General features: G+C 42.3%; 2 protein-coding genes across 4 annotated transcripts in view; both read left to right on the forward strand.

Moving 5' to 3' along the window:
• LOC136438751 (uncharacterized) overlaps nt 1-14,109 on the forward strand; it is a 34,199-nt gene extending 20,090 nt beyond the window's left edge. The window contains exons 35-61 of the mRNA XM_066433664.1: nt 77-331; nt 504-710; nt 839-1,013; nt 1,222-1,373; nt 1,545-1,830; nt 2,232-2,414; nt 2,582-2,748; nt 2,895-3,073; nt 3,488-3,617; nt 3,836-4,037; nt 4,331-4,506; nt 4,593-4,782; nt 5,022-5,195; nt 5,391-5,595; nt 5,856-5,935; nt 6,197-6,295; nt 7,237-7,387; nt 7,603-7,745; nt 8,586-8,680; nt 8,917-9,210; nt 9,872-10,428; nt 10,842-11,009; nt 11,139-11,250; nt 11,864-12,018; nt 12,394-12,471; nt 12,847-13,000; nt 13,510-14,109. Of these exons, the coding sequence (XP_066289761.1) occupies nt 77-331; nt 504-710; nt 839-1,013; nt 1,222-1,373; nt 1,545-1,830; nt 2,232-2,414; nt 2,582-2,748; nt 2,895-3,073; nt 3,488-3,617; nt 3,836-4,037; nt 4,331-4,506; nt 4,593-4,782; nt 5,022-5,195; nt 5,391-5,595; nt 5,856-5,935; nt 6,197-6,295; nt 7,237-7,387; nt 7,603-7,745; nt 8,586-8,680; nt 8,917-9,210; nt 9,872-10,428; nt 10,842-11,009; nt 11,139-11,250; nt 11,864-12,018; nt 12,394-12,471; nt 12,847-13,000; nt 13,510-13,689 (4,947 nt within the window). The 3' untranslated portion in view covers nt 13,690-14,109. The remainder of the gene's footprint in view (nt 1-76; nt 332-503; nt 711-838; nt 1,014-1,221; nt 1,374-1,544; nt 1,831-2,231; nt 2,415-2,581; nt 2,749-2,894; nt 3,074-3,487; nt 3,618-3,835; nt 4,038-4,330; nt 4,507-4,592; nt 4,783-5,021; nt 5,196-5,390; nt 5,596-5,855; nt 5,936-6,196; nt 6,296-7,236; nt 7,388-7,602; nt 7,746-8,585; nt 8,681-8,916; nt 9,211-9,871; nt 10,429-10,841; nt 11,010-11,138; nt 11,251-11,863; nt 12,019-12,393; nt 12,472-12,846; nt 13,001-13,509) is intronic.
• A 2,909-nt stretch (nt 14,110-17,018) lies between these two features.
• Nucleotides 17,019-21,348, forward strand: part of LOC136438250 (uncharacterized) — a 118,513-nt gene continuing 114,183 nt past the window's right edge. For all 3 annotated transcript variants that reach the window (XM_066433014.1, XM_066433015.1, XM_066433016.1), the window contains exon 1: nt 17,019-17,267. In XM_066433014.1, coding sequence (XP_066289111.1) covers nt 17,109-17,267 — 159 coding nt within the window. In that variant the 5' untranslated portion in view covers nt 17,019-17,108. The remainder of the gene's footprint in view (nt 17,268-21,348) is intronic.

Consider the following 21,348-nt stretch of genomic DNA (forward strand, 5'->3'; position numbering starts at 1 on the left):
TTAAGAAGCCAATTGCACGTTGCCCATAATACAATTGTGACATTATCTGTTAGATCCATGTATCTTTATGTTTCAGCAAATATGTGAGACGAAAGTCAATGAAGAGTGTGCCAGTTTGATGAGCAAATTTGATGTCCATCCTCTCACAAACGTGGGGAAGGACACGGCAGTGGAAGTTGAAGACCTCGAGCTTCTTCACGATAACACATACACGGTGGTTGTCATAGTAACGGACCAGTCAGCGGAGTGTTTGCTTACGTCATCACTTGTAACAGTTGACGTCACTTCACCATCCGGCGGAAGTGTCTGGGTTGGGCCGTACAAAGACGCGGTAAGTATTCAATTTGGTGTCTGTTTCTCCGTCTTCATACTTGCTGCGTTCCTACAGGGCACTGTCTAAGAACAGATGGTAATATAGTTCATAGAACTTAGCACACATACCACCAAGGCCATTCAAACGTTTTGTAATTTCAGTTAATGATATATATTTTTTGTTCCAACAGCATGTTTCCTATTCAAAAAGGACCGATGAGCTGCATCTTTCCTGGGCGGGCTTCACGGACCCTGAGAGCGGCATCGACCACTACGAGGTCGCGGTGTTCTCAGGAGCAGCCTGTTCAGCAGACTCTGATGAACGGTTCCAGGAAACGGACTTTGTACCGGTACTCTTCAATATCACCGACTATACTGTGACAGACATCTCGCTTGAGGTAGGTCACATCTCATCCCTACCTTTTGATGAGTGTGTCTAAGCTTCACTGACTAAATGTCTTTATACACATTCACGAGATTTTATCAAATAAATTATGCAAATGCAAGTGTGTGTTCTGTTTTCCAGTTTGGTATCCCGTACTTTGTGAGGCTGCGCGCCTTTAACAAGGCTGGCCTGTCAATCATGACGGAGTCTCCGCCCATCCTGCTGGATCTGGAGGATCCGGTTGGTGGAACGGTGAAAGATGGGCGGGACTTCAGTAGTGACGTCACTCATCAAAGTTCAATAACCACCATGGAAGGTAAAATGAGCATATGTGTATGGAGCGTTCATTAGCCTGTGTGGTCTTAATCTATCGTTGTCAACAAAACGTCTTAATGAACAACTACAATACCAGCTACTAACTTTATAAGATTTAGTGAATCCAATAAATGGATATGTACATAGCATTTGCTCACAAAAATTCAATTGAAAATGTGTTATTAACGATAGGTTCATCATAATCACAGGTACATTCATCTATCTGGCGAACCACGAAGGTGAACAGTGTCCTTCCCGTCAGTACTTAATGCAAAACGAGGAGTTCGGCTGGAATTCTGTCTCTTCAAACTCAATTCTTGGCCTCAGGAGTGACCACAGGATAAGGTTTTCTGACGATCAGGTGTGTGTTAGCTTCGGTATGTTCGGTAAAACAACAGGAGAAGCTCGGGATAGAATAAGCATAGTATAGAGGTAATCCGTCTTAGATTAGCTAAGTCGAAACTTTTTTAAAAAACATCCATCCATATAAATGATGACTTTCTTACCTTTCTTCGTTCTTGATTGGCTACAGTTAACATTTGGTGAAGACGGCTTGTCCATCACCATGTCTAGAGATGTCCAACAGACGAGGATGTACTCAGGAGCGTACTCCACCCGGGCAGACTTGCAGGGAGGCGGCTCCTACACGTTCGACATGATCGCTGCGAGCGGCGACATCAAAGCCGTCACCAGTGTTGTGTTCTGGGACGGCCCAGCAGGCGTGGTGGGAGACTTGGACGCTCCAGTAGAGCAGTGGGCTCAGCAGGAAGGAGCGACCGAACCTCCGGATTGTACATGTTGTTTTGGAAACAACACAGGTGATTCTGCAAACTTAGCAATAGGTAATGCCCATGTCAGCATGGTTGGGAGTGTTTGAGAGTACATGTAGGTCCGTAAGCCTTCGGAGCTTGGTTGTAAAAAAAATGATGTCGGTAGTTCGTTAGTGAGACATATGTTGGTTGTGACATGGTCGTCGGAACAAATAGGCGTAAAACTGGACCGACTACTTCAAAACCGTCGCCGATCTTGATTGGGTAGTGGTCAGGAGCAAGGTGGAGGGGAGGCTCTGAATGTGTGATCGTTGTATATCATAAAATATGAAGATCTGTGTGTTCTGTGTTACTCACTATTTACATACTGGGCTGCTGAAATATATAACGATTTTTCTATTGTGTCGATTAATCATACAAAACCTTGATATATTTTTTTATGATATTAGCTCCTGAATGCTTTTGCAACTGTACCAGATATCACATCGAAGGTACCACGTCTACCCAACTGCCGAACGCAACGATGTCACCAACCACTGCTACAGTGGGTTTTGACATGTTTGCAAGTAATGGACTTTCAATGGAGCGTTCCGAGAGTCGAGTTAGGAGTTGTGGACTTCAAATTCACCCGGGTGAGCAAAAACACCTTCAATAGAACCTGCTTCTCCGAAGAATTGCAGAATAGACTTTGACGAGAGCTTTCGACATCTACATGTTTGACTTTTTTTTCTTCTGAATATTGTTTCATATTCCATTTTACGAAATCATTCAATCTTATCATTGAAATTTCATTGAAAAGGTATCGTTGCTGGAGGCGTGGAGGGTCACTACGCTGTGCTGTGGTACCGCTTTATGAACGATACGGCTGCACCTCAGCAAGAGATGATCCGCCTAGACTTTAACCCAACAGACGGATGGCATTCATACGAGTTAAAAGTTACTACAGGGAGGACCTTCGCTGTTGGAGTAAGTACAAGAATTTCTTTCTTTGTATCCTTTATATCGGCACATGTCTGCTGTTCTGTACATGTATAGCAGCTCGTATCTTTCTACATATATCTGAAACACGGAAGATATGTCACTATATATAATTGTTTTTGTTCTACATGTAGGAGGACTGGGGTCTGGAGCTTATCATAGACGGCAGATCGCTGGTCATCATGAACGGCATCCCAGTTTTCAGCGAACAGGCCCAGCTAACCCTGGCCGTCTGGAACCGTGGGGACTTCGTACTTGCAGTTCAGGACGTATTCAGCAGTCCGGAAGGGTCTGCATCCTTCAGAGATCTGAGGTTAGTTAAAAGTTTGGACGACAAAATCCTATTAAGTACCAGACAGAATTGATTTTAATAAAAGATGCATGGTTTATCAGTCATATATATATATATATATATATATATATATATATATATAAATACGTGTGATCTAATCCTACTGATCGTTAGAAAATGACATTTTTGCAAATTGCATCAAGCATCTTCTTTATGCATTCGAGTGGAAATCCTTTGTTGAACGTGACGTAACTTTATTTTCGAATTGGAAACAGTACGTTAAGTCATTGAGATACATCCCTTTTTTAGCGATCTTGGATTTAGATAAATCCGTTTTAACATTATCTTGCATTTCAATATGCCTTGATTGAATTCAATATTTATCAGGATCTAACATCGGTTTGGAAGTCAAAAGGGAATTTCCTCATTTCACAGATTCCCACCAAGCGCAGACAACCTGTGCCGTTTTGGAGATCCATTCCGTCCTGGAGACAACGGTGTCTCAGTCTTCTATGCAGGAGTGGGGACAAAAAAACTGATGGATGATGTCGCGCCTTTCCAAGAAGTCAGTTAGATTCCATCTCACTCATGCTGAAAAATCCTAATTGTTGGACACGGTCGACTGGTTGCATTACATGCTACAAGTAAAAGTAAAAGTATAAGTCAGAGTTGTATTTGTCTTTGAGCCTTCTATACATATCGCCTCGCGACAAACAAGGTAAAAGAATTCTATTGAAATCTATCAACTGACATACTTGTACACATATTCTCTTTCGTTGCCAGGTCACCCGTCCCTGCGTGCCCTGTGCTGAGCCATGTGACAAGTTTGCCTGTGACCCGGACTGTTCCAGTCTGGTCACTTCAGTCTTCCACGTCAGGATAGACAACCTGACTCTCAGTCCTAACGTCAGCTTCAAACAGCTGGACGGCGTGAATTTCACAGACGTTGCTGCCGTCTACTACATCACAGTCAAGGCTGTATCAGGTATGGGTATCTTCGGTGTTCATTGATCGCCTTGTTAACAAAGTCGAACGTGTGTATAGTTGTCTTTCACTGAACGCATTCTAGATGTAGGATAAAAGCTGGGGAAGTTTTATTTTCAAGACCTTTGTGACCTTATCTCCCAGCACACGACTTCGATGAACTATTGGGCGCTCCCTTATTGACACTATATAGTCGTGTTTCATCACATATACTGAATGATCCAAACTTGGTACTTAGCTTAACTCCATTTCAGGGCTCCATAACATGACTTAGTTGGTTGTTTGTAACTATAGGATCTGGACGTGCCACGTTGGCGTGCTCCAGCGGTGTATACGTTGACGTCACGTCACCAGATATCCAGAGTATAGACCATGTGGACATGTCGTGGGACGATGATGAGATCGTAGAGTACCAGGGAAGTAACAGCACCATCGCCACCAGGTTCAGTGCCTTCGACAGGGAAAGTCAGGTACTGAAAATATAATTGTCTCAACCCTTTTTTTTAGTTGTAGTCATCACTCCTATCTAAACGTTGTACAAATGTTGTGTTGACAGATCGCTGAGTATTTCTGGGCCATAGGAACGGCTCCATGGGGGACTGACATTCAGCCGTTCAAGTCTAACGGTCTGCGGGACATGGTCGTGAACTCTGACCTGGAGGGTGTTCTGCATCATGGGATAACTTATTACGTCACTCTTGTGGCAGTAAACGGTGCAGGCCTGGAAAGCTCTGTGACGTCATCAGGTGCTGAATAGAATTAACTGTTTACCAACCAACAATCACTGAACCTTTTAAAACTACTAGTTATATGAGTGGAATAGGAGTTTCTATCAGAAGCAATGTACTTGTTATTTTTCTTTCAGCAATTTATTGAAAATAACTCGTTGCAGTTGAACCCTTATATTTCCGATATTTACGATAGACAATACATTTTACCATGGAAACGTTTGAGTGGTAGTGAGAATACCTTTATTCTTGCTTAGGCGTCAAGGTGCTTCTGGGGTACCCAGATGTCACCCACATGAACACAGCTGTGCTCTTTGGTGAGGACTTATCAGATGACGTCTACCCTGATGACGTAGTCGAGTTGAGTGACCTGACACACGCCGGTATCTCGTGGGAGCGTGCGGAGGAGGAACAAGCCATCACCTCCATCTGTAAGTAATAGCAAAAAGTACAGCGGTTCATCAAAGTTGATTAATATCGATAAAGCTGTAATCTGATTTCTTTACAATGATAAATCTGCAGTAGAATTTACGACGTTTTTACAACAGCTGTAACTCTAGATATGTGTTATGAAAACAATGTATTCTACTTCAAACGGGTATTGCGTCATGTGCCGTTTATTTTAGTCTTTAGCGTGAGCAGTAGTGAGGACGGAATCGATGACATCTTCCCAGAAACTCGAGTCGGCTTTAACGACTCCGGCAATATTGTCATCGCGGACGGGAAGGTAGAAACCGGCGGCAAAGTCGTGAACATCACTGACATGCAGCAGCAAAGCGCTTCAGTAGAGGGGGCGCTGGGGTCTAGCAGATTTGTGATGGAGCCTGGCAGGTTGGCAACAATTGGATACTCAAAAGTATTATCGTCTGCTTAGTATAATGCTATTGAGCAGCACAATCATGTGGAAACATGTCATGATATAAACATTTCACCACCAAACAGGGAATCATTAGATACTGAAAATAACTATGAAAAGACAAATGTGCCAAAAGTGATATAAAAAAAAGTTCTATTCCTTTTGTAAATTTCGTGATAACGATATGATGATGTTTTGATCGCATTCGTATTATAATCTTGCACTTCTTGTCCAGGACTTTGTATCCAAAATTACTTGCCTGCAACGGTGCTCACCGGTGTACAGCTGTTGATGTGAAGAAGTTAACCTTCATCCGTGAGTATCAACAAATAATAGAGTGTGATAGAAAAAATGTTATGCAACGCCGAAATATTATGATGTAAATAAGATGCCAAATAAGAGTTATGAAATATTTACGCCCGCGTCATCAGTGTTTGTATCACAGCAGGTAGTACGGTGAATGCCAGAATTAAAACAGCACCAGGCCATGGGTCAGTATTACTAAGTAAATGTTTAATGTCGAACATTTTTATTCGGAATATCGCTATCGCTATAACTACATTCGTTTCTCATCAGGACCATGGGACCATGTTGTGACGTCCCATAACGGCGAGGGAGTGGAGGTCGTGCTGAACAAATCAGACTCTACTACCGTATCAATAACAACTCCGGGGGGTCAGTTATGTCTGGTCATCTTGACGTTGATAAGTGTTGTGTTTGGGCATTAAGCTGAGACGAGTTCTCATGTTATGTTTTAAATCACCTAAACAATCCTCTAGAGTCAATTCCATGTCACTGAGAGGGTTTTCAGATGATATTGCTAATAAGTTTGAACAATTTTAGAGAAAAGACTATTTCAGTCAAAATAATTCCAGACCGTTCAAACAATTAGAAATGAAAGTTTTAACATGTTTGAACTCATCTATATATTTTGGAAATATCATGAAAGTATTTGCACAAATATCTCTTTATTTAGAACAGTTTTCAGACATCTGTGTGATTGTTCTACTGTTGGAACATGTTCCAACATTTTGCATCATTCTCAAAATGGTAGATTTGGGTTATTGCCCCCATAAAAGTAGGTGCTAATCAGGCTCTATTGTCTGCCTCTGTATATTTTTAGATTTCACGTCTGGACACTGGCAACTCTTTTGTCTTCAAGTGTCTATGCATGGCACCTAGGCCTAATCCCCTATACTTTGAAGGGATGTGTGAATTGCCCTGTTCCCAGCCCACTGACCCAGTTATATCATATTTGTAGAATGTTGGAACATGTTCAGACAACTGATCAATCTATGTTGCAACAGTTTGGAAACTAATACAAATAATGTGTTCAATGTTGGAAATTTGTTTAACCTGTTGGAACACAGCAGAAAATATTTATAACACCAAATAAATGTTGGAAATTGTTCTTAACAGTTACTTATCTCAGATAGATTGTTACAAAGGTTTTGTAAATGTTAGAACAAAAGGCAACAAACACCCTCTCGGTAATGTGGAATTGACTCTAAACAACAACGAATCTGAAATAGATGCCTTTTGTCACTGATTTTAGAGCAACTTTATTTCCTGATATAAAAGATAATCTAAGATAAAATGTTCCTACCATGCTTCAGGATTGCGGATGGGAACAACTCTGGTATCTGGCTTCCTTGAAGGCTATGACGTCAGCACTGAATACACATCAGACGCTTCAGCTGACTTTCAGTCATTTATCACCGACCCTCGTTATACAAAGGACATCACGGATCGCTGGCTCACGAACAGGTATCAAACTTTATTACTGCTACTAGAACTGAACTAGAAAATACACTTCCTTAGCCAACTTTAAACATGTCTTTTTGGAAATCCTGGAGATAGATAAAAGATACATAATGCATCCACAATATATAAAAAGTTGTACGGCATGTTACGTATACCTGTTGCACGGATGTCCTTTAGTTACCAAATATAACCGTATTTAAAGATACTTCTTTACACAGGGTGAGTTACTGGTTGGACGTTAATTTCTTCGTGACCACGCTGGGAAATGTGGAGGTACCAGGTCCCATCAACATCACCGTGCCAATCAACACAACACAGATAGAGCCGGGACTGGAACAACGACTGCTTTACTGGAATTTGGGTAACATATTTATGCTTCGGTCCCAGAAGCTACTTATTTGTCCCAGTTGATTGCCGGGCACAGTGGGGTGGGGGTGGGTACCTCTCGGTATTCTCACGATTAGCTTACTGTGTTCACTTGTTACGGGGTCCCGGATTGATTTTAACTCCAAGAACAAAAGAGAATCATGGACAATGGACAAGCGTCACGCAGACTACACTACCTGAGGCTTCTGTCCAAGCAAGGGACCAGCGTTTCGGACTTAGTCCTAGTTTACCTGTCCCTTGTACGCCCAGTTCTTGAATACGGGCATGTCCTTCTTGTTGGGTGCAGCAAGGAACAGGAACGCCAACTGGAGCAAGTACAACGGCGAGCTCTTCGTATCATCAGCCGAGCAGGCCGGCGTGATGTGCCTGAACTACCCAGCCTCAAGTCTAGGCGCGAGGATGCCGCTGTCAAACTTTTCAAACAAATGCTCAAAGATGATCACCCCCTACACGATCTCGTCCCCCCCTGTAGATCCGCAGCCACTGGTCGGTCACTCAGGAACAAGCACAGCATCTCCATCCCCCCAGCTAGAACCAAAAGACTACAGGACTCTTTCCTACATAAGGCAATCAGTTTGTACAATAATCAGTAGCACCTAATGTGCAATAACGCTTGGATGTATATATTGATATATTTGTTATATTGTATTTTGTATATAGGTGTTTTCTTTTTTATTGTGGATACATAGTGTCTGACCAACAGAGGCCATGTAAATATCATCGCCATCCAGGCATGTTATTTTGTCTGTAAGATGTGATATTTTTAATAAAGAAGAAGAAGAAGCACAATGAAGTGTTTGTTCTCCATATCTAGGACAGGGAGAATGGCAGGATGCACAAAGAACATGTAGCAGAGGCGGGAAAGCTGAAAAGCCCATAGAGTGGACAAAGCACTTTGCAAGTTTCCAGGTACATGTATTTCCTCTCATCACCAGTCATTAATTACTCCATGACGTTGCCTCGCTGTTTTATCGACAATCTCCTCTTACATACCTGTCCTATCTGTGACTGCTTTTAGCTATGCACAGACTGAAATAACGTTTGAAATAAGTAATTGTGAAAAATATTTTAATTGTCACTTTCTTGGCATGGCAAGGTCTTTTAAAGCAAGTCAGTTGAATACATTATATTCTGCTCATTGCAAGGTGTGCAAAACCAATGCGTACAGCACAAAACGAGACTCTGGACGGGTCCGGCTGCTCAGAACTGAAGACGAGGCCGTGGAGTTCTTCAAAGGTTCCACGCATTTCTCCCTCGCAGTGGTTAACAGAAACGTCTTCAACTCTCCCCCCGTCATCACTTCTGACACGCACATAGAACTACGTGAGGATGAGGACAGAGCGATCTTAATCGAGTATTTTGACAGCGATAACGATCGTCTCTCCTTTTCCATCACCGTTCCTCCCCGGTTTGGAAGTGCCAGACTACATGACGAAGAGGTTAGCGTCAGTCCTCAAGTTTAACCGTTTGTTATCGCGATTCTTTATGTCAATACACTAAAATCCATCTAAACGTCTGGAACAGGCTCGGAAATAGTTTATGCCTGACTAGTTTACAAGATAAGAAGGCCGTCTCTCCCTTTACCCCTGTCACAGTGCGTAAAGCTCAATCGGACGACGAGTCTGTGAGCTCTGAATGACATTTTCGGCAGTAACATTTCCGTTGTTTCCTCGATCGGCGCTCGATCTTTAGAGATCGTCAAAACAACCTAGAGTCGGCCGATGGTCGCTGCTCAACGAAACCCGAGCCTTACTCGACATGGTCGATTTTTAGGTGAAAAAATCCGCAACCCTCTGTCGATCCTAAAATGGTCCGACCTTCCAGCGATCAGAAAGTACGGCCGAAGCTAGTAGACAATGTGGCAGGGGTATTATGGCATTCGGATAATACAAACTGCCGTGCTCAACAAATTTAGATTTATCGTAACATTGCCTAAACTTTTACACTTACATTCACATTTTATCAAGGTTAAAGAAACGTCGATCTTCAATCTTACAAATAAACACAGTGGTCTAAAAATTACTGATACCGAGTCAAGAACTAGAAAATGATAGAATAATGTCGAATTTACAATTCTCCTCTACTTCTCCTCTACCCCAGGAGTTCCCCATTATTTTGTACAAGCCCTGCCTGGACTGTTACGGCACAGACACAGTCAACATCTCTGCTGTAGAAATACTAACAGACAACATGAACCCGCACAGCATCAACATAGAGCTGGTGGTGGAGGTGAAGGCCCGCAATGACGACCCCGTCCTGTTTGTCATAGTAAACGACAGTCTCGTTCCCATGGTTCCTGCACTAGCCGTAGAACTGACTGTTGAGGTAAACCGTCTTTCCAATGCCGGGTACACAGACCTGCAGATAATTGTAGCTGCATATGATGTAGATAATGCAGACGAGATAAATCTGGCCATCCAGGCACAAAGTGACTGCACTCTACTGATATCAGATGGAATACATCAGGTTAGCTTTGATAATAACCACCCATGCAGAGGACAGAACAACTGGTTTTCGGCTGTAGACGTGTACGTGAAAAACGGAACAACAGGACCACTTCAGCTGGATCCATGTGGACCGGAGGTACCACATCCTCTCCAGGACATGGGCTGGGTGTTCACAAGGCTCACCTACAGACCGGCGATAAACTTCACAGGTAACTCTTATGATACTTTATATCTGACTAAATGAGGTGGGTACATATATTTGAAATCAAATTGACGAGCTCAGTGTCATAGTAAATCAGTACCTTAATTAATGTCGTTGCTAAAAGACTCGTTTATAGGATTGGTTTTACACAATTAACGTGCGGTTTCATCCAGACTATTCTGGGCATAGACTTGTTAACAAACACGGATCACTTCTGGATTATGTCACAATATTGAAACAAATCAAGTTCGTTCTAATCTAGGGCAGTGTCGAAGTTGGGACACCTTGCGATATGGATACTACTTTGTGCCTTGTTATTTTAGTGGTTTTGTTATTCTATTCCTAGTGTTATAACTGTTGGTCATATGAGTGATCTTTTGCTGTACCAAAAAGACTTCCTTTTTTTAACTTGACCTTCAATTAGGGATATTATCAAGGTCATTGCACGAGATGACCACGGTGGCGTGTCCAAGGTCATGACCCTTGACCTGTACGTACTGGAGAATCTCTGCCAACATGGCGGTGTGTGTGTTGGTGACGTCACAGATCCAAACTGTTCGTCGACGCAGCACAGTCAAGGCTTTAACGGGTAGGTTTTGATTTGGTTTTTAGTCTGTAAAGGTCTACATATAAATGCTGGTTTTCCACATACAGAAGTGCTATAGAATCTTACACAGAGCAAACAGAAAGTAACCGATATTTTCTAAAAATACTGCAGGTACTGGTGTGACTGTACCGGTACATCTGGGTGGTCAGGCAGACTCTGTGAACTCGACTTTGACGACTGTTCCTCCATACCGTGTCCGACAAATTACACCTGCATTGACAAGGTGAAGTAATGCTGTTTACTTCCTATGATATGATTGGCGGAAACGAAATGAATGGGCAGGTTAAGGACAGTTGTGATTGACGGATACTAGGCTCTTACAGCTAGAATTGTACTAGAAATTCACCGTGTCTAACAATCTTAAAAGAGCAGCATATCGGAATGTCCGTTATGGTATAAATGGCAGGGAAAATGGGACATAGTGCCATAAATAAAGGGATAAGGTGAAGGGAAAAGTCGGCTAAATTAGGAATGAAATGTAGTTCACTAAAAGACAGCCAGCACTTTTTGGTAAACAATCTAGCGGATATCGAAAATGTCTCGTAATACATTGCATATTATTCCAGGCACAGAGAATTATATGGGGTTTTGTTGAAAAGAATCATTCTTAGTCCGTGAATAGTTCCATTCGGTTGGTAAGTCACTCAATAAAAACTTTCGGTAACCAGTACTATGTGAACCAGTCAGAATCACTTTGAAGAATGTGACAGATGGTCACCGAAACGTCGGTGGAATAAATCTCTTAGGTGTGTAAAAAGAGTCTTTCTATTCAATGATTCCTAGTAATAGTAGAGATTTTATAATCTCATTCATAATTTCATCAACTTTTTGAACAGCTGAATGGTTACATCTGTGACTGTGGGGATCCCAGCTGGCCGTGCGGGCCGGGCCTGGAGCCCTGGGAGGTCGGTGTGATCACAGGAGGTGCGCTGGCGGCCGGGCTTCTCATTCTCCTGTCGTTCTTCTTGTGGAAGAAGTGGCAGAAAGCCAGGTCAGTTCAGCAACACAGAATATTTAGATTATGCCCTCAATGGGATATAGGATATAGATTTGTTGTAAAAATCCCATTATTCTAAGTCAATAAATTTGCTAAAGTTTGATTATATTATTCTATCAATGGTATCGGAAGCATATTTAACATGCCAGCAAAATTCAATATTTCCTGATGATATTCCTCAATAAATACATCTTTCTGATGTTGATGACCATTGCGTCTTACAAATTGCACTTACAGTTCTTGATATGTCACCAGATGATCAAATTGATTTCCACGCAGGACATCATAGTAAACACAGCAGTCGTTTTGGAACCTCGATCTAGTTCAGTGGAGTGTCAGGTCTTTCATGTTTTTTCATTCCATCTTTAGTCCTAATCCCAGCAAGACTGGCTCAACGTTTCTGAGACGTACGAAAGTGACCCCAACTACCATGTCTCTACCCAGTCTGTAAGTCAGATATCATATTAGATATTGAACCTGTGTTTGTCTCCGATCTTACTGTGCTGTATAGCCAATATAACTACCGTTCGGCGGAACGCACCAAATGTAGGCATTGTGCATCCTTGTTTCTTCCTCTTAGATAGGTTTACTTAACACTATATCAGCTGGCCTAAATGCCATCCTACATCTACATATGTGATATTCCCAAATAATCCCACCAGGGGCAATGTAGGGGTAAATTAGATAACAGGCTCAACTACCTAAGATAGCACCTAGGCTAACCCTTAGGAAATACCAGTAATGAAATTCATACAAGTCGTCATTTTGCAAACTAAAAGTAAGAAAGCATCAGTGGTTCTAACTTTTTAATTTCCTGTTCAGGTCTAGCAAAGTCAGCAGTAAACCTGGAGATGGACCAGCCGATGTCGAAAATGACGCCTGCCCCCCTGAGGCATCCAACTCCAACTCTGACGTCTCCCCTGGCACCGACGCCTTGTCTTCATCGGGGAGACCAGACTACGCCGCGTTCCTAAGTGTAAGTGCCTAGGACTCGACCAGGCGTAAATAAGTTATATTTTGCAATTGGAAACGATAATTCCGTTTAAAACTGTTGCAGTAACATTGTTAAGAAAGTTGGTCCGTACAAAATTGTAGCCTGTTTAAAATGAAGCTTGCTTACCCCGACCAATCAAACGCATTGAAACTCAGATTCGAAGCAGCCATTTCCCGACAAATCCCTTTCTAAGTTGCGTTATCATATCCGCGATTTAACGTTTAAAGAAAAGTAGTAGAAACTATTTTTTGTAAACGTTAAATCGCGGATACGGTCATTACTTCCAAGGTGCCAAAATTGTCAATCTGAAAACATCTTTGGAAAGCTGACACCTTCCAGCATCTCACTGGAGTTTGTTTGGTCAGATGAAGTCGTTAACGCAACTTAGAAAGGAAATGGCTGCTTCGAATCTGAGTTTCAATGCGTTTGATTGGTCGGGGTATTGCTGCACGTGGTAGAAAGTACAGCCCTTCACATCCTCGTTCTCTCAGGTGCCCCGCGCTTGGGAGAGTCGTGACGATGCGGAAAGACAGGCTGCTGCCCTGCTCAACTGGGAGTGGAACCCAAAACACAGTGTGGAGGGTTTGGATCGTCCCACAGGCCGCCTGGCCAGACCTGCCACTGAGCTGAAGGAACTGCGCGGGGCAGCTGGCAGGAAAGCCTTCCCGTGAACATCCAATGGGCACCCGACGTACTAACCTCAGAACGTGGCTCACACCAGGGTTCACATCATCCTTAGTCCTGGGTGTTGTAGTTTCTTTGCGTTGATTTAAGTAACCGTCGCATCACTTTTAACGCAATCTAAGTTGAATTTCATCAGCATACATTGATAATTGGACAAATGGTCTTAAACGGTCAAATGTTCTGATATACTGCATGTGAAGGACAACGATTGACTTTCACACTATGACAGATTCCCTTCTAATAAACTTTACATTTTGTATAATGTGTAAAAAAAGATGTGCAATTAGCACATCATCAGAATCGAATCGATATTCATTATCGTTACATTTTTGTTGTTGATGTCATAACAGAGGTTAGATTAGGTGTGTTTTAACGATTTGTATGCAAATAAGATGTCCTCAGCAGTACACTGTTTTGTTTTGCTTTGGCTATGTGGGTGGGTGTTTGTTTATGTAGGTGTGTATTTGTATGTGTTTGTATGTATGTATGTGAGTGTTTGTGAGCGCGCGTGTGTGTGTTTCTTCATGTAGGTGCTTGTTTGTACTAGAGTGCGTTTGTTTGTATGTATCGAAGAACATCAAGGGCGATATCTGAAAGAAGAAGCTGGAAGAGCAATCAAGTTGGAGAAAATAAGGCGGGAACGCCAAAACGATTCTTGATGTCAATCAGTTACATAATTTGTAAAGGATGCAAAATGGCTTTCTGTGATACATTATTATTTCAGACAAGAAATGTCAAGGTTAAAGAATCTAGCATGACTAAGAAAACCGCTAGATCCTTGGTGTATACTCTGAGTTAGATAGGTTTAGATGTCGCTAACATTATAATGAATGATAAAATTTATTATTTATTATTGTTTATTTCGGGCACGACGGCCCATATTGACAGACAGACACATACACATAAATGATACATTTAAAAAAGTGTTCACAGTGGGCGATGGCGAACTAGCTGACAATAACATCGCCAAAAAGGGCCCGACGGAAATGCCTCCGAGTGGAGTAGTACCTTAATAATGAGGTTCTCTGACCCGAGGAGCCGAGATACAAACGGGTGCATCACTTTTCGACGCTTGGCGTCAAATGTATCGACTCGCATATTTACGAAAAGCTCACTATTACTGGTGTATCTCGGAAGCGACAATAGAATTTTAAAACAATCGTGATATGCAACTCGTAGTCTATGCATGGTTCCAGCTCTGAAGCTGGCCATGGACCAGAGCTGCGCACAGTACATTACAGTGCAGTGTGTCATAAAAAGGGTTCGCTTTACCTCAGGTGTGCAATGGCCAAATTTGCGAATAAGCGAGTTGGCTTTTGTGTACAAATGCCGGGTGTGTTTACGAATGGAGTCATCGTCCGCAAGATCGGGAGTGATTTGGACACCCAGGTAAGTGGCCGAAGGAACGCACGGCAAGGGCTTGCCGTACAACTTCACTGAGGGCGGCGTTACATTCAGAGCACTTCGATTACATGGAAAGTACATATGGTTTGTTTTCTTGGCGCAGAAGATTATATCACTATCGGCACCATAGGCCTCACAAACGTTAATCAGTTTCTGTACAGCTTTCGCAGAAGGGCAAATTAAACATAAGTCGTCTGCGTAGAAGAGGTGATTCACAGCGACCTTACCCATAAAACAGCCAGCATTAGCAGCATCTAGCTTGACACTAAGGTCAGAGACGTATACATTAAACAACATTGGAGACAGTAAACTCCCCTGGGGGACACCGTTGCTGCAGCTGAAATTGTCAGAGACGGTAGGCCCCCAGCGCACCCTAAAGGTTAACATAGAAAACCAGTGAACTATAATGCGTACTAAGTAAACAGGTACATTTCTGTCAATTAACTTCTTGAACAGTGTGTAGTGATTTACCCTATCAAACGCTTTAGAAGCGTCAAGAAAACAAACGAAGACAGACGAACCTCGGCGTTTAAAATAAGAAATGATCTCTTTGTATAAATGTATAACGAAAATGTATAACGTTACCTTTAGACCTAGATGGAGTGTTTTTGCGAACTCCTCCGTTGTTGTAAACGTCTTTTTTCCTTGCTGACTGGCCTATAACGGGTTCCTTATCTTGTGAGGTCAAATTATCTCAAAGGAACATAATAGATGGTGATACATTATTTCACTCGTTAAACTTTTTTGATAAGGTTGCTAGGGAGTAAACTGTGTGTGAATAATGACGTTATTCTCCAGCAAATATGTTTCCTGTTTTTTTCGTCCATTCATGGCCGTTTAAGCGTACTTCTTCCTCTGTTTCCTCTGTTCTCCTCTAACCACAAACCGTGTTTGATACCATATTTGTTATAGAGCCATGACACGTACAGTCTGTCGCGATTCGGCCTAACGTTTAACATAAAATAGAAGCTCGATGATAGTAGATTTCCAACTAGGATGTGCCCTAAATGGAAATGCTAGCGCAGGCGATAGATGAGGACCGATGTGAAACCAATGAGTTTTGTCCTCGCGTGCAACATCCAACTGGGCCATACTGCGATAAATGCATTGTCTAATTTCATATGAACAGGTCCGGTCCTTATCTTCAACAATTAACATTTGTTATATAGCTGCATGGTTTGATAGAAGGTCCTGCAATGAGTAGAATCTGTCACATTGCAGACCTTAGACTATTCTAGCCGCTGGCCGTTTCCTGATCAATAGGCAACGACAATGGGTCTCACGAGGGGTTTGTGAAAGCAAGGAAACATAAAAATTGAATGAATTTTTGAATAACTGGGCGCGATACCTACACCGGGTTTTGCCCAGTACCGTATATAGATAGATAGAACGTTTGCGATAAGAACAAAATACTCCGCAATGGCAACAAACGTTCAAGATGCAAAGTCTGCTAATCCCTCCTTCTATTCGCAAGATACACTCGTATGATAATTCTACCGTGTGATACAGCAGGAAAATAGAGTTCTTCATCAACTAGGCACATAAAAACGTCGGTAACATAAGACATATCTCATTATGTCTCTTTTCAAGGACAAAAGTTTGAATCAACCCTAACACTGCTAGATGGCCCAACCTATACCGCTTTTATAAGAAATAAAAAGCTACCTAAGCCATTCTAAGGTAATTACGTAAGCTAAGTCGCTTAAAACTCATGACAAAACCATGTACAGGTCTAAAGATACAAGAGTTCCAATTAGGAAATATATATACGCGGACTCTCGTATAGGTGGAAGCAAAGTGCGATAAGCAAAGTGCGATAAGCATGCTCCGCCCCTACGGCGTCGTCAAAATAAGTCGTCTATTTTATCACGGACTAAACACACAAAGTCCAATATACTGCTTAGGTGTGCACACAGGCCAGACGTCTCGCATTGAGGGTGGAAGAAACGTCACTGCCCTTTTACTGCGGTGTTTCGGAGGTCGAAATGAAGTAGCGAGCAAGATGCCTAGTGAGGTACTCTCTCGGATTGTCTTGTTGGCCGTCGTCTTAGGACTGGCTTCAGGCAACCTTGTGAGACTTGCGCCGAGAACCGAGTATGTGTACGACTACACTGCCCAGTCAAGGCTTGGGAATGTCGCCCTGCTGGTCACCAAGGCGAAGGTACGGTCTGTATTTGGCTCTCCTTCCAACATGTACCTACCGATACAGGGCTCGAAATGCCACCTTCGTATGGAAGCTCGCGCAGGTAAAATAGGAATTGTGTAGGTATTTGTGATGCTGTCGTGTAAGAATTAGTCCATGCACTTGGTATGTAATATCTTTTGAATATTTGTTTGAAGTTATCTTTACGGGGAGGGCACTAAATATAAAACGTTTTATTCACGGGCTTGAACCGACGGTGCTCCATCGCTAGTTGCCAGAAAGTGGTCAGATTTTGATGAATGAAAATTTGATATATCAACCTTACGAATAATTTGAGTAAATGATGTGTTCATACTGTTCATGAACCCATCGCGCCCTGCTTTTCAACCGATAGCCCTTTAAAACAACTTCGTAAATGGACCTTCCGATTTTGCAATTTGACGCTTTTATACTTTTTTTTCTCAGAACAGAAATAAGAATTGGATTCCTTTATATTCTAGCTCTCTTTTGACATCAAAATTGAGATGCGTGTACTTCTCACCTCTCATGAGGAGGACTATATTTTGCGGTCCGGTAACAAAATCATCACGAAAAAAAGACAACGCCAGCTTCAACAAAACTCGGTCTACTTATTGGAGAATATATTCGACATCGCTCAGTAACATTTTATTTCAATAGACGGAACGAACCATATGTTAGAGACTAACAGATCTTTAGACCTCTCAGCGCTTTCGCTTGTCCTGACACCTTTACCGTTCACAGGCACGTCCTGCTGGAAATCAGCGTTCTCAGACGGCAGCGATGTTTATGTTGTTTATCTAGGGTCGATTTTCTACTCAACGGACATTGGAAGACCAATATTTTGATGTTATGTAAATGGAACAAACCTCTCTTTGAGTACTTGCTAGGGTTGGATGTCAGTATGGTCTTTAGAAGAATAGAGTTGTTTCAAGTCACTCGCGTTGGTTCCGTTATGAGATTGGTGTGGTCAGGTCACAGAGAGATGTCAGATCTTGGGAGGGACCCTTGTTCTGGAGAAGGTTACAGTTCAAGTCTCCCATTATTGCTACTTCCCAGTTTGTGTCAGATGCTTTAAATTTGTCTGAGAGCGGTGAAAAAAATGTCGTTCGGTGGTTGGTATGCGCAACACAGGAGCATGTGTTTCGACTTGGGTGGGGTCAGCTCGACTCAGAGAACTTCCAATACGTCAACCCATATATCGTTTCGTCCTTTAATAGCCAAAGACTCGTGTACATTGCCATTCCACCATCGTGCCTTGTACCTTTGTCCTGTCTTACCAGTATCAGTATGTGGCCAGGAAGCTGAATGCTGTTGTCGGAAAATGTTTACTAAAGGCCCCCTCTCACTGGGCTCCGGCACTGCGGCGGCACTGCCGCTGTAGCTCATGACGGCACCGCCGCGAAGTTTTCATTTGCACTCTCACTGACGTGCGGTGCATTTGCGTTCCAAGCCCAGATGAGCAAGTTATTGAATGAACTTTGTTGCTCGACAATCGTATATGGTACAATATATGGCACTAAATCAACAATACTGCAAGGCTAACCTATCCTACAATTATAAGTAAAAAAAACATTATCGATAACAGTGTATGAATTACAATAAAGCCATGTATGGATTATTTTCCCCTCGCTTTTAGGATGAACTATAATGAAATTGACCTACTAGTATGTAAGTGGTATAGGAGTTGGACATGGCAACAATACATGGGACATATCGATCTGTGTACCAGATAGGGTGCGTGAAGTTTGTCTTGGTAGTAATACTTTGTAACAGCGCATCTGTCTCTTTGCCATAAGTGGGACAGGCCATGGCCATTACAACTTGAAATTTATCTTCATTACATGTGGGACACAATCTGTGAGTGCCTGGTGTGTTGTGGTGTCGATCCTTTTCAACTTCTAGACAACGTGCGCTGATTCTCAATGTAGTTATGCTCATTGGTTTATTATGATTTGATGTGATATAGTCTTCCCTACCAAAGTGATTTTTATCTTATAATATGTGTGGAGTTTACTAATATTTCTAAGTGCTTCCCTCCAGCCAGGGAGAAACGTTAGTTTCACACTTTCTTTAAATGTATATCCAAAACCGTTGGTATTAACTGCGGGGCTAAGCCAAACATGTTTACATAGTATGTCCTGAACGTGAGTAGCCCAGTCATTTTCTTCTTCGAATGATGAAGTGTCGTATGTTTTTATCAATAATCCTGTTATAGTAGGTAAATTATTTGATCTTAGCGAGAGTATTTAATCAACTATGTTTGACTATCAACGATCAGTAGGAATTCTTCTAATTCACGCCTTACGGCGAAACATTGAGTAAAATTTACGATAAACTGCCTGACTGGTATATCACGTTCAGTTTATCACTGTATTTCTTGAATGGCACAAGAGCGGGGCGAGTGCATGCAGACGAGTGGTCTGATTCCTTTCCTGGGCGACTAGTGTATCAACTTCCGTACTGGAATAAATGTACAATGCAGAGATCTAATGTTCATCGGGATTAAGCAATATCCCAATGAAAATATCAGAACATCTACAGCTGCAATCCTCAACCTCACTACAATGCAGTAAATTAGGTTTAACCACACTCTTAAACAGATCAAAAGCTAGGGAGATGGACCGATTGTAGTTTGATGGTAGTGATTTTTATTAATCAGAAATCGCAGTGCTGTCAATATCAATTATAAAAAATGCATCAAAAATTGATTTCAAGTGATAAAAGGATTTTCACTTATGACACTTGGTGCAACAAAGGTAGCATGTTATAAATATACGTATAACCTTGAAACTGACATATTACTTTTTACACAATAGCGCGCACGGTGAGGTCCCGGCAAGCTCCCGGCGAGCGCGTGGCACTTTGCCACTTGCGTTTTTTTCAAAGTTTAAAAAAAAATCGCCATTTCAACCGGCACGCCGGCGGTGTGGACCGGCACTGGGACGGCACTGGGACGTCACTAGGACGGTACGCCGAGGTCTGTGCACGGCACTGCGGCGGTAGCCATTTCCACGCTACCGCACGCTACCGCCACAGTACCGCAGCTCAATGAGAGGGGGCCTTAAGGTTAATTTTTGTCAGGCCGATGATGTCCAGCTATTTCTTTGGTGGGCCGGGATAACTCGACGGGCCGGGGTTCATTGAGATGGCACCTGACACAAGAAGAATTACACACACACGTAATTGCGCCTTACAACATTTCCTTCTTGGGATCAACATGTTTTTGGCTTCCTTCTGGTGACCATTTTGCAGTTGGTACAACTCGTATTCGTAGCTTGTGTTCTATTCCATTAGTGTCATTTATCACATGCTGTTACAGATTTAGACAGTTGTAAGATCAACACAGCAAATATTGCTTTTTTTAAAAAGTGAAGCCTGTCTGTATATTACAATTTAGTAACTTTGTTTTCGCAATCTTAGCTTAGTAACTTTTTATTAAGGGACCACATTGTAATTAAAGTATTCCTTTGGTGTGCACCTGGTGCTGCTATTTTATCAAAGGGGGAATTTAAGAGTCTTTAATCTGGTAAAGATAAATGGGATTTAAGGACGGACTGAGGTGAGACGTGGGAAAAGTTGATACTCCCACCACGGTGACCCTCATAAAATCTTTCGGAACATTTCCTCGAACGCTAGCCCAAAACATCTACAAAAGGTTGCTTCATCTCAGTCCGTTGTAGTTTGCCAGGCACTACCAGTAACACTCTCAGACCTGTGACAGTGTACTTTGTCACCCAAGAACTTGTGCCTTGAAAATAACTAACTGTCTCGCTCGCCAAAATATGATATAATGTAAAAATCAGGTCCAGGTTCAGTTCCGTACGTAAACCCAGTCCTCTGGACTCGGAACGGACCTGAACTTTTTTTTCTGTACCGGTACATTGAATAGATGTAGGTTCAAATAAAGGTCATGTACTTTTGACCTAGACGTACTTTGGGCGTTAAAACTTCCTTATTGACCCTAGTGTTTGTGCTGACTCCCACCGTTATCTAAGCCGGGGAAACACTACTCTATGATAAAGAATTCCGGCGACACCCTGCTGTAGCGGGATCATGGCAACAGAAGTGTTTTCACCGT

Source organism: Branchiostoma lanceolatum, chromosome 7, assembly GCF_035083965.1.
Source record: "Branchiostoma lanceolatum isolate klBraLanc5 chromosome 7, klBraLanc5.hap2, whole genome shotgun sequence".
Classification (NCBI taxonomy): domain Eukaryota; kingdom Metazoa; phylum Chordata; class Leptocardii; order Amphioxiformes; family Branchiostomatidae; genus Branchiostoma; species Branchiostoma lanceolatum.